Source organism: Elephantulus edwardii, unplaced genomic scaffold, assembly GCF_000299155.1.
Source record: "Elephantulus edwardii isolate Elephantulus edwardi_28Jun2011 unplaced genomic scaffold, EleEdw1.0 scaffold00375, whole genome shotgun sequence".
NCBI lineage: Eukaryota > Metazoa > Chordata > Mammalia > Macroscelidea > Macroscelididae > Elephantulus > Elephantulus edwardii.
In genome coordinates this window covers 1,334,338-1,346,782 of record NW_006400125.1, presented here as the reverse complement: position 1 = coordinate 1,346,782, position 12,445 = coordinate 1,334,338, and the positions used below count along the sequence as shown (strand labels likewise).

Sequence of the window (12,445 nt, the reverse complement as noted above, 5' to 3'; positions counted from 1 at the left end):
ACATTGCATAGTTTATCATGAAAGATGTGTGTCAGCGTTGCATCCTTTCTCCATACCTATTCAACCTGTATGCTGAACAAATCATTTGAGAACCCAGACTTTATGAAATAGCACTAATATTGATTGGAGGAAGACTCATCAACAGTTTGCCTTATGCAGATGTTGTCATTATTAGGTGCTGTCGAGTTGAGTACAACCCTCAGTGACCGTATGAACAACAGATCCGAACCCTGTGAAGGCTGTCCCATCCTGTGCCATCCTCACCTTTCCTGACACAGTCAGTGTGGCAGTCCACCTGCTTGAGGGTCATCCTTTCCTTTGCCAACACGCTGCCTTTGCGAGCATCATGTCCGTTTCTGAGCATTATGTCTCTCTCCACGAAACATGCTCAGAGTATGTGAGGTGAAGCATTATCCTCTTTGCCTCCAAAAAGCACTCTGGCTGCACCCTTTCCAAAACATATCTATTCATTCTCTTGGCCGTTCATAGGATGTGCTCTTCTCCAACACCACAGCTCAAAGGCATCAATTCTTTTCCCGTCATCCTTATCCATTGTCCAGAATCTTAGTTGCAAGACTTGAAGCACGTACTGCGGAAGATCAAAGACTACAACCTTCACTATGGGCTACCTCTCAACACCAAGAAGTCAAAAATCCTCCTCGGAGACCAATAAGCTACATCACGATGAAGAGAGAAAAGACTGGAATTGTCAATGACTCATTTGTTCTTGGATGCATAGTCATCACCCATGGTAGCAAAAATCAAGAAATCAAAAGGTGTGTTGCATTGAAGCAATCTGCTGGCAAGGACCACGCCAAAGTGCCAAGGTGCATTGACGTCAGTTTAAAGGCTCAAGGACACCTACCCCGAGCCAGGGTGTTTCGGTTGCTTTTTATGCATCAGAATGTTGAACAATGACTAAGGAAGAACAAAGAAGAAGCAGTGCCTCTGAATTGTGATGTTGAGAAAGAATACACACACACACGACTGTCAAAAGAACAAAGAGATCTGTTCTGAAGGAGGTGTGAAAGAGGTGCTCCTTGGAGTCAAGGACGGGGAAACGTTGTCTCAGTTTCCATGGGCACATTGTCAAGTGTAAGGAGTCCTCAGACAGAGGCCTCATCCTGGGAAAGGACCACAGAAGAAAGGAAGACCTTCAAGGAGGTGGACTGACGCAGTCCCTACGTCAGCAGGATTGAGTGTGGCGCAGATAGTGAGGGTGCTGCGGACAGGGCCGGATCGGAGTCGGTGGGCTGTCGTTGACTAGGTAACACCCAGTGGTACCATCTCCTCGTGGGTCTTCTCCTCCGTGGACCCTCTTCCTTTCCCACATGATGTCCATCCCAAGGACTGCATGACATGTCCAAATGATGTCAGCAGGCCTTGCACATTGCTTGTGCTCCAGGAGACAGCGATTGCCCCTCACTCTGTTCGAGGTCCCACCTTCCCTCTCCAGCGTCTTCTTCCAGGAAAAGTCCCAGAGCCCTGGGGGCCTTGCCTAGTGCCAGAGTTGTGATTCCAACCCCAAATAACTGTCCTTGAGTTACTTACAACTCCTACAACTGCACAGGAAACAGTCAAACTCCTCTTTCATGTCCAAGGCTGCGGTCTCAGCAGGCGCATGCTCCTACACCTTGGTACCTTGGAGCAGCTGGTGGGTTTGAACTGCCAATCATCTAGTTAAAAGCTAAGGGCTTAAGTCCTGTGCACAGGGAAGCACAAACCACCTTTCCAGAGGCTGTGTCTCCCCTGCTGTCAGTGTGGATGTCACCCACATGGGACACTGTGGAATCCAGGCTGCTCAGTGGCTGGACATCACCTGGCTGACCACATCTGGATTCCCACCAGGAGCATTTATGGTACCAGGTCTGAGGCAGGACTTAGAATTAGAAGAATAAAGATAGCGCTCAATTAGGTCTTCTTTTAACAGACAGGAAATAGTGCTGTTTCAGGCGGATGGGCAAGCATGCTAGAACCAGAGTTTGCTGGATTTTTTTCACCACTCACTAATAATTCTGGAGAGGGGGTGAGTTGAGGTGTGACTATAAATAACTGAAAAGATGTATACACAGTGGTAATTTAGAAAAACAAGTGAAAAAGGCATATTAAGGTAAAGCACAGCTTGAATGTTGGGAAACTGAAAAATGAAACACATGAACGTCGACACAGAATGCACTGGGGAGATGACATGAGACGAGACGAGACGAGATGAGATGGACCACCTTTGGCCACTTTGGATCAGATAATCATATGGTATAATCTGCTGGGAATGAAAAACAGAAAAAGAATGGTGTTGCGTTCATAATCAGTCAATTTCAAGTTCTATCTTAAAATACAATGCTGTGAGTGATAGGATATTATCCATAGGCATACAAGGAGTACCTGCTAATACAACTATTATTCAATTATGTGTTTTTGCATCTAGATCCAAAGAGAAAGAAATTGAAAATTCTTATGAAATCTTGCCTTATGGAACTGACCAAACACGCGATCAAGATGTGTTAATGATAACTGGTGACTGGAATGCAAAAGTTGAAAACAGTGAAGAACAAAGAGTGGTTGGAAAATGTGGGCTTGGTGATATAAATGAAGGTGGGAGTAGAATGATAAGATTTTGTATTTTCAATATTTTATCCATACAACTACATTTTAAAAAAGACATAAACAGCAGCTTTACACATGGACCTCACCTGATGGGCTGCATACAAATCAGTTTGACTACATCTGTGGAATGAATGCTTGGAGAAACTCAATACCAGCAGTGAAATCTTGGTCAGGGGCAGACTCTGTATCAGACCATCAATTACTCATGTGAAAGTTCAAATTGAATTCAAAGAAAATTAAAATAAGTCCACTTGAACATATGTAGTTTCTTGAAATTCCTCTGTGTCGGCCATATCTTTTTGGTATAGTGACTCTGTGTAGCCTCCCATCTCCTTTTGATGCTTCCTTACTCATCCAACATTTTGCCCTCAGCATCCTTAAGTATTGGAACTTGAGGTTTGAATTTGTTGTTCAGTTCTTTCAATGCAAATGCCTTTTATAAGAAACACGGGCTATACACATGAACTTCACCTGATGGTCTACATGGAAATCAGACTGACTACATCTGTGGGAGGAAATTGATGGAGAAGTTCAATATCAGCTGTGAAAATTATGCCATGTATTGATTGTGGAACAGACCATCAACTGCTCATATGCAAGTTCAAGCTGAAGCTAAAGAAAATCAAATAAAATTTGCAAGGACCAAAGTCTGACCTTAAGTCTTTCTCATCAGAATTTAAAGGAACACGTATAGGAATTGTACTATCTCAGGAACAGGTGTGAGTCCTTGAACACTAATGAGTGAAGACCAGATGAGCTGTGGGAGGATACCAAGAATGTCATCCATGAAGAATGTGAAAAGTCATTACAAAGACAGAGGAGGAAGAAAATGTCAAGAAGAATGTCAGAAAAGACTGAATATTGCTCTAGAGCACCAAGAATCAAAAGCAAAGGGAAGAAATCAAGAAGGTTAGGAGCTGAAGAGAAAGAAGATTTCAAAGGACAGCTCAGGAAGACAAAGCAAATAATTATAATGAAATTTATAAGGAGCTGGACTTGGAAAGTCAAAAGGGATTATAACTTGCTCAGCATTTCTTAAGCTGAAAGGATGATAGAAGAAGAATCAATGTCTTTGAGTTGTGCTGGAGAAGAGTGTTGAGCATACTGTGGACTGATGGGAGAAAAAAACAGGGCTGTCCTGGAGTGGGTGGCCAGGGTTTTGAAGCTCAATCCCACATAATTTGGTAACATGGCCAGGAGGGATCAGTCCTTTGAGAAGGACATCATGCTTGGAAGGGTGGAAAGACAGAGACAGCATAAGAAAGGAAGATCTAGAATGAGATTAATTGACTCAGTGACTGGAGAAATGGGAGTAGGTCTGTCAGAGATGATGAGATTGGCTCAGGATAGGGTGGGATTCAGAGCTGTTGTACATGGCGTTGCTATGAGTCGCAGGCACATAACAACACAGGTAGTATCTTGAATGACCCAGATAGCATCAAAAGAAGATGGGGGGAGGCGGGGATAGACAGAATAACTGTACCAAAAAGAACTGACTGACACGGAGACATTTCAGGAAGTACCACAAGAGCAGGAGCCAATAGTAATGAAGGAGGAAGTGGAAGCTGTTTTGAAGGCATTGGCAAAAAATAATATTCCACAAATTCTTGGGATACTAATTGACTTGTTTCAATAACAACAGGTGAAGCCCTAGATGTGATCACCAACCTGTGCCAGAAAATTTGGAGGACAGGTGTCCGGCCAACAGATTGGAAGAAGTCTATTTGTTCCCATTCCCAAGAAAGGTGATCCAACAGAATGTTAAAATTACCAAACAATATAATTAATATCACATGCAAATAAAATCCTGCTAAAGCTCATTCAAAATCTGCTAGAACAGTACATAGATAGGGAACTTCCCAGAAGTTCAAGCAGGATTTAGAAGAGGCCATGGCACAAGGGATGTCATTGCTGATGTCAGATGGATCCTGGCTGAAAGTAAAGAACAATAGAATAATGTCTGTTTGTGCTTTACAGACTATGCAATGGCATTTGACCATGTGGATTATAACAAGTCAACATTGAGAAGAATGGGAGTTCCAGACTACTTAATTGTGCTCGTGAGAAACCTATACCTAGATCAGGAGTCTGGTATGAGAACAAAGCAAGGAAACATTACATAGTGTAAAACGAAGAAGGAAGTGTGTCAGAGTTGTACTTTGTCTCCACACTTGTTTGATCTGTATGTTGAGAAAATTATTTGAGAAGCTGGACTCTATAAACAGGTTTGCAGCCTCAGGATCAGAGGAAGACTCATCAATAACCTGCGTTATGCAGATGACACAACTTTGCTTGCTGAAAGTGAGGAGGACCTGAAGCACTTGTTGCAGAAGATCAAAGAACACAGCCTACAATATGGATTGCATCTCAACATCAAGAAAAGAAACCACTGAACTTACAGGCAACATCATGCTAAATGGAGAAAAGACTGAAACTGTCAAGTTCATCTTAATTGAACCCATAATTAACACCCTTGGTACCAGCAGTCAGGAAATCAGTAGACGTACTGGGAAAGTCTTCAGTTAGGGGCCTTTTGAAATTATTGAGGAGTAATGATGTCAGTCTTGATCCATCCCTTTCCTCTGTCCACCAGCATCCCCTTCTACTCCCGCCTACCCTGTTCAACACCTCACTTCCCCCATCCAACCCTTGATATGATGGCTTAGGTCTCAGTTCACCTCTGTGAAGTCCAACACTGCACGCTGCTGCCTGTCTCTCGTGCTGCTGCCAGTCTCTTGAATTTCAGTCCACATTCCAGGTACCAGGTCTAGGGAAGGATTGCAGTCTCAGATCTGAGGCAAAGTCCTTGACCCTGAGCTTCTGCTCCAGGACTGATTTCCTGTGCCTTAGAGCCTCTGCTCTTCCATTCGCACACACTGCTGTCACAGTAGGATAATTTCTGAGGAGATAGTGACATCTCTAGATCCAGTATGCAAGTGTGGTCCTCAGGCATGTCCCATACAAGTAAAATCCTGCTGAAGATTCTCCAAACACAACTGGAACAGTGCATTAACAGAGAACTACCACAAATACAAGCTGGGTTTAGAAGAGACCGTGACACAATATCAGCTGCATCTTAGCTGAACACAAAGAGGAATGTCTTTCTGTGTTTCATTGACTATGCAAAGACATTTATGTGGTTTACAACAAATTGTGGCTAACTTTGAGAAGAATGGGAATCCCAAACATTTGAATTGTGCTCATGCAAAACCTATACTTGGCCTAGAAGACAGCAGTTAGAACAGAGCAAGGAAACACTGCATGTTTCAAAATTAGGAAGTAAGTGTGTCAGGGATGCTTCCTGTCTCCATACCTTTTCAATCTATATGCAGAACAGATAATTTTGGAGGTTGGGACTTATGGGGAGGAATGTGGTATCAGGGTTAGAGGAAGACTCATCAACAACCTGCGTTATGCAGATGATAGAACCTTGCTTGCTGAAACTGAGGAGGACCCGAAGTGTGTCTGGCAGAAGTCAAGGACTGTAGTCTTTAATATGGATTGAAGCTTAACATCAAGAAGACAAACGTTCTCACCACTGGGCCAATTGGCAGCACCACGGTGGATGGTGAAGAGATTGAGGTTGTTAACAGTTACAGCTTGCTTAGCTCCACAATCAACACTCTTGGCACCAGCAGTTAGGAAATCCAAAGATGAATTGCCCTAGGGAAGTCGGCTGTCAGAGACCTCTCTAAAGTTCTCCAGAGCAGTGATGTCAGTCTAGAGACTAAGATGCACCTGATCTAGGGTATAATTGTCACAATTACTTACTGTACATCAGAGAGTTGGACAATGACTAAGGATGACAGATGCCTTTGAGTTGTGGTGCTGGAGAAGAGTCTTGAACATACCATGGACCACTAGAACAAGTAGGTCTGTCTTATACATGATGAAACTTAAGTTTGTCCCTGGAGGCAAGGATTTTGAAGCTCCATCTCACATATTTTGGGCATGTGGACCAGTCCTTAAAAAAGAATATCGAGCTTGGAAGGGTGGAGGGAGAGGGCAAGAGAGGAAGACCCCATGAGAGATGGATTGACATGGTCACTGAGGCAATGGGATTAGGTGTGTCTGAGTCAGTGAGACAGGCTCAGGACAGGGCAGGGTTTAGAGCTGTTGTACAAAGGGTCACTATTCGTCACGAGAGACTTGATGGCACATAACAATAACAACATTGATGTCAGTTAGGGCTAAAGTGCGTTTGATTCCAGCCGTGGTCTTTCGGATCACTGAAAGTCTGAACTGGACAGTCAAAAGAACAAACAGTTTTGTCTTGGAGAGGGTGCAGCCAGAGTGCTTTTTGGTGGCAGAGATGATGAGGCTTCACCTCACATAGATCAGGACATGTTGCTAGGAGGGGCTATTCCTTGGAGAACAACATCTTAGTTAGAAAGATGGAGGGTCGGCGAAGGAGAGGAAAACGCTTGACCAGGTAGACTGCCACGGTGACTGCCACATTGGGCTCTGGTGTGTCAGGAGGTGTGAGGGCGACACAGGATAGGACAGGGGTCATATCAGTTGTTTATAGGGTCTCTATGTGTTGGACTAGACTTGACAGCACCTAACAACAAGGTAATGCAAGGAAGGCATGGGTGGTGAAAGACAGGCCATGTGAAAGAGTTAAAGATAAAAGTAAAGGGGGTGGGGGTGTTTGTGATTGTTAAGTGTCATCAACTCATAGCGACCCTGTGAACAAAAGATCTGAACCCAGTTCTGTCCTGCGCCATCCTCAGACTTCCTGACACATGAGTCCATTGCAGCAGCCATGTCAGTCCACCTGGTTGAGGGTCTTCCTCTTCTTCGCCGACCCTCCACCCTTCCCAACATCATGTCCTTCTCCAAGGAATAGCCCCTCCTCGCAACATGTCCACAGTATGTGAGGCGAATCATCCAGTTACACCGTCTCCAAGATCTATCTGTCTGTTCTCTTGGCCGTCCATGGGATGTTCAGTGCTCTTTTCCAACACCACAGCTCAAAGGCATCAATTCTTTTTCTGGCATCCTTATTCATTTTCCAGGTCTCAGATGCATAGCAAGTAATTAGAAAGACCATGACCTGATTCAGACACTCCCTAGTCCTTCCTCAAACTGACATCACTACTTCCTCAATAATTTGGAAAGGTCCCTAACTGCAGATTTTCCCATTGAAATGCATCACCTTCTTTTCTGACTGCTCATACCAAGGGTATTAATTATGGATCCAATCAAGATGAAGCTGTTGACAGTTTCAGTCGCCATCCATCGTTGTTGCCCATTGGTCCAGTGGTAAGTGTATTTGTTTTCTTGATATTGAGATGCCATCTATTGCTGAAGGCTGCATTCCTTGATCTTCTGCAACAAATGCTTCAAGTCCTCACTTTCAGCACGTAAAGTTGTGTCATCTGCATAACACAGGTTATTGATGAGTCTCCCTCCAATCCCGAGGCCACACTCCTCTTCATCGAGTCCAGCTTCTCAGATAATTTGCTCAGCATATAGATTGAACAGGTATGGAGAGAGAGTACATCTCTGACACACTTCCTTCTCAGTTTTAAACCATGCCGTGCTCTCCTGCTTCATTCTCACAGCAGCCTCCTGGTCCAGGTATAGGTTCAAGTGCTCTGGATTCCCATTCGTCTCAATGTCAGCCAGAACTTGCCATGATCCACACAGTCAAACACCTTTGCATTGGCATTAAATCACAAATAGACATTTCTTCTGGTATTCCTTACTTTCAGCCAGGATGCATTTGACATCAGCAATGAGATCCCTGGTGCCATGGCCTCTTCTAAGTCCCACTTGAACTTCTCACAGTTCCTTATCTATGTACTGTTGTAACTATTTTTGAATGATCTTCAGCAGAATTTTGCTTGCACGTGATAGCAGTGATATGGGGGGGGGACACTCCTGAAAAGTCAGGAAAGGACCCACACTTTATGGCATGCAGCCAGCAGAAGAAAGGGAGCCTCAGGGGGGCCCTGCTTGTATTGGCCCCTGATCCCTGGAGACTGGTCATAGACAGGCGTCTCCCAGAGACCTGTGGGATGAGTTGGGGTTTGGTTCCCTGTGTTTCTGAGGAGGGGGTTTCTTCCTGATGGACCCCTGTTCTGGGCTGCCGCTGGAGGTTCTCTCACCTTGGTGTAACTGCTTTTGCTTTCCCTTCCTGTTTCCTCTGAGACACATAGTTTTTAGCCCTCTTCTATCTCAGAGCACTTGATCGTGCTTATACGAAACCTATATTTGGATTACTTGTTATGCATCAGAGAGTTGGACAATGACTAAGGAGGATAGAAGGAGAATTGATGCCTTTGAGCTGTGGTGCTGGAGAAGAGTATTGAGGGTACTGTGGACTGCCAAGAAAACAAACAGATTCATCCTGGAGAGGGTTAAACCAGGCTACTCCTTGGAGGCAAGGATTCTGAGGCTCCATCTAACATACTTTAGACATGTTGTAAGGAGGGATAGGTCCTTGGAGAAGGACATCATGCTTGGGAGGGTGGAGGGACAGTGCAGGAGGGGAAGGCCCTCTATGAGGTGGATTGATTCGGTGACTGGGGTAATTGGGATGGGTGTATCAGAGACGGTGTGATTGGCACAGGACAGAGCAGAGTTTAGGGCTGCTGTACATAGGGTCGCTATGAGTCGCAAGTGACTCGACGGCACATAACAACAACAACAACAACAACAACAACAACGTATATGGATCAAGAGCAGTCCTCAGAACAGAGCAAGGAAACACTGCATGGTTGAAAACCAGGAAAGGAGTGTGTCAGGGATGCATCCTGTCCCCCTGTACCTTTTCAATCTGTATGCAGAACAGATCATTTGGGAAGCAGGGCTTTATGAGGAGGAATGTGGCATCAAGTTTGGAGGAAGATTCATTAACAACCTATGATATGCAGATGACACAACCCTGCTCGCTGAAACTGAAGAGGACTTCAAGCACTTGCTGCAGAAGGTCAAGGACTGTCATCTTCAATGTCATCTTCAATATGGATTGAAGCTCAACATCAAGAAGGCAAAGATCCTCACCACTGTGCAATTGGCAGCACCATAATAGATGGAGAAGAGATTGTGGTTGTTAACAATTACAGCTTGCTCAGATCCACAATCAACACTCTTAACACCAGCAGTCAAGAAATCAAAAGATGAATTGCATTGGGAAAATCTGCTGTCATAGACCTCTCGAGTGCTGAAGAGCAACTACATCAGTCTAGATACAAAGGTTCACCTAATTCAGGACCTGGTCTTCTCAATTACTTGTTATGCTTCAGAGAGTTGGGCAATGACTAAGGATGACAAAAGAATAGATGTCTTCGAGTTGTGGTGCTGGAGAAGGGTCTTGAACTTACCATGAACTGACAAGAAAACAAATCAGTCTGTCTTGGAGAGGGTGAAGCCAAGTCTCTCCTTGGAGGCTACGATTTTGAAGCTCTGTCTCACTTGCTTTGGGCACATGGCCAGGAGAGATTGGTCCTTAGAGAAGGACATCATGCTTGGAAGGGTGGACAGACAGAGAAGGAGAGGAAGATCCCAGATGAGATGGACTGATACAGTAACTGGGGCAATGGTGTGTTGGTGTGTGGGAATTAGTGAGACTGGCTCAGGACAGGGAAGGGTTCAGAGCTGCTGTCCAGAGGTTCGCTATACATCGCAGGTGACTCAATGTCACATAACACAGTAACATACTATAACAGGTCTGGAAGCAGGAATGGCATCCACTTCCTAAGTAACATGCCCCCGGAAACCCTATGAACTTTGATCAATGTCGATAGTTATAGAGGGGCTTCAGGCCTTTTGTTCATAGGGTCTCTATAAGTCGTGCTCAACTCGAAAGCAGTCATCAACGACAGCAACATGATAGTGACTGGAGAGAGAGATCTTGAAGGTGGCGAGTCTATCCAGTGCCGGACGGGACGGAGAGGGAGGGGTCACCAGAGAGCTGTGCTGAGCTAGATGTGTGCTGACACAGCCGCTGTGCGGGCCAGGACGTGGCATGCACGCCTGGATGTGTGTGTTCTCCTAGGCCCGAGTCCGTGGGGAGCTGCATTGCTAATCCCAAGGCACTGACTGGCAGCTCAGACCCACTAGCCACTCTGGGGTAGGAAGGTGGGCAGTCCCCTCCCCAGAATTACCACCCTGAGAAGGTGTTGGGGGCCAGCCAAGAGGTGGTTCTGACTTGACAGGAAAGATGCTGATGTTTCTGAGTGTACGAATCTAGACACACATCTCTCATACTCCCGTTTATAAAGAAGTTTCTGGCCACGCCAAGGGTGGACAGGCATGTCAGGAAAAGTTTGGAGGTCTTGTCCACCTGGATGTAAGTGGGAAGAAGGTCCCCATGTCATTCTAGGAGGTCAGCCCCTGAAAGCCAGTGGGCAGCCTCCCCAGACAGAGTCCAGAAAGAGAGAAACTCTCCTCCCCCAACCCCTAAGAGACGCTGTCTGTGGGTGGGCAGAGTCCCCATGGTGGCTGAGCACCCCAGAAGCCCCCTGTGACACCCTGGGACCCTCTGCTCCCTGGGTTTCAGCCTCTGTTTTCCATTAACCCTGCATCTCCCATCTCGCACCTCTCTTCCATTCTCAGACGGGCATCCTTTCCCTCTACGACTGTGTCTTCCACCGGCCCCTGGACTACAACCAGAGGTCACACCGGGATGACCGTGAGCACGCCAAAGGCCAAGGGCTGCACGTGGATGAGGAGGTGGGGCAGCACGAGGATAGGGAGGTGGGGTCAGTACGCGGACAGGGAGGTGGGGTCAGCACGCAGATAGGTGGACAGGCAAGTGGGAGCTGCATGCGGACAGGGAACGGGAGGTGGGGGTCAGCCTGTGGACAGAGGAAAGGGAGGGAGGGGCCGCATGAGGATGTGCAGATGGGGAGGTGGGGTAGCCTGGGGACAGGTGGGCGGGGAGGTGGGGTGGCCTGGGGACAGGTGGAGGTGTCAGGCCACTAAGCATGAAGTTGGAGATTGGGACCCAGCGGCCTCTCTGTGAGAGATGCATGGCCGACTCCTCCCTTGAAGACTTTCAGTCTTGGAATTTGGAAGGAGGGTGGTGGTGAGTTGGAACCGACTGGACGCAGGGACTTGGGTTTGGTTCGCTGAGTTTTAGACCCGGGGGGCTCTGGTGGGCTCAGGTCAGGAGCTGCGTGCGGACTGGAGGGCGAGTGGCTGGCGCGGACCAGCTGCTTCTGGTGGAAGCGGCCACTCTCCTCTCGGAGGCAGAGCGTCTGACACCCACCCCTGGGAGCCGAGGGCCCGGTGGACCGGAGGGCTCACACCACCTCCACTCCACCGCATAGGCCCTTCGTCCCAGGGCTGCTTGGCAGGTTTGAGCTGGTGACTGTGGTTAGCCCCAGAGCGCTAAGCCACTGTGCCACGCCTACTTAAAAAGAAGTCCTGGTGGCCCAGTGTGTTACGTGTTGGGCTGCTGACTAAAGACCAACTGTTCGAATCCACCATAAGCTCCCAGGGAGAACGGTGGGCAGCCTCTCCCCTTGAGACAGACCCTCACTTATCCCACAAAACCCTCCTAATCCCCTGGTGCGCAGAGGAAGTTCCAGGGAGAAGACAGGAAACTGGCTTTTGTCCCCATTCCCATGAGGAGAGGGACAGCAGGGCAGAGCCAGGTGGACCCTCACAGGAAGGTCCTTGCAGAAGCAAAATGGGGCCACTGTGGAGAGTGGCCAGGCCAGGCAGCATGGCCTCCACAGCTGGGTGGGGTCAAGGAGACAGTCTGTCCCTGCAAAGGGGGCTGAAGGAGGGGCGGGGCTAAAGGAGGGGCGGGGCTAAAGGAGGGGAAGGTTTGCGGGAGAAGGTGCAGGAGGAGAGGGTCTGCGAGGGGGCGGGGCTGCGGGAGCGG

General features: G+C 47.1%; 1 protein-coding gene and 1 pseudogene across 1 annotated transcript in view; both read left to right on the top strand.

Moving 5' to 3' along the window:
- Positions 1 to 1,502, top strand: part of LOC102871080 — an 8,783-nt pseudogene extending 7,281 nt beyond the window's left edge.
- LOC102873503 (chromosome unknown open reading frame, human C5orf49) overlaps positions 1 to 12,445 on the top strand; it is a 34,009-nt gene that overhangs the window by 20,416 nt on the left and 1,148 nt on the right. Inside the window, exon 2 of the mRNA XM_006902169.1 lies at positions 11,170 to 11,286. Within this exon, the coding sequence (XP_006902231.1) occupies positions 11,170 to 11,286 (117 nt within the window). The remainder of the gene's footprint in view (positions 1 to 11,169; positions 11,287 to 12,445) is intronic.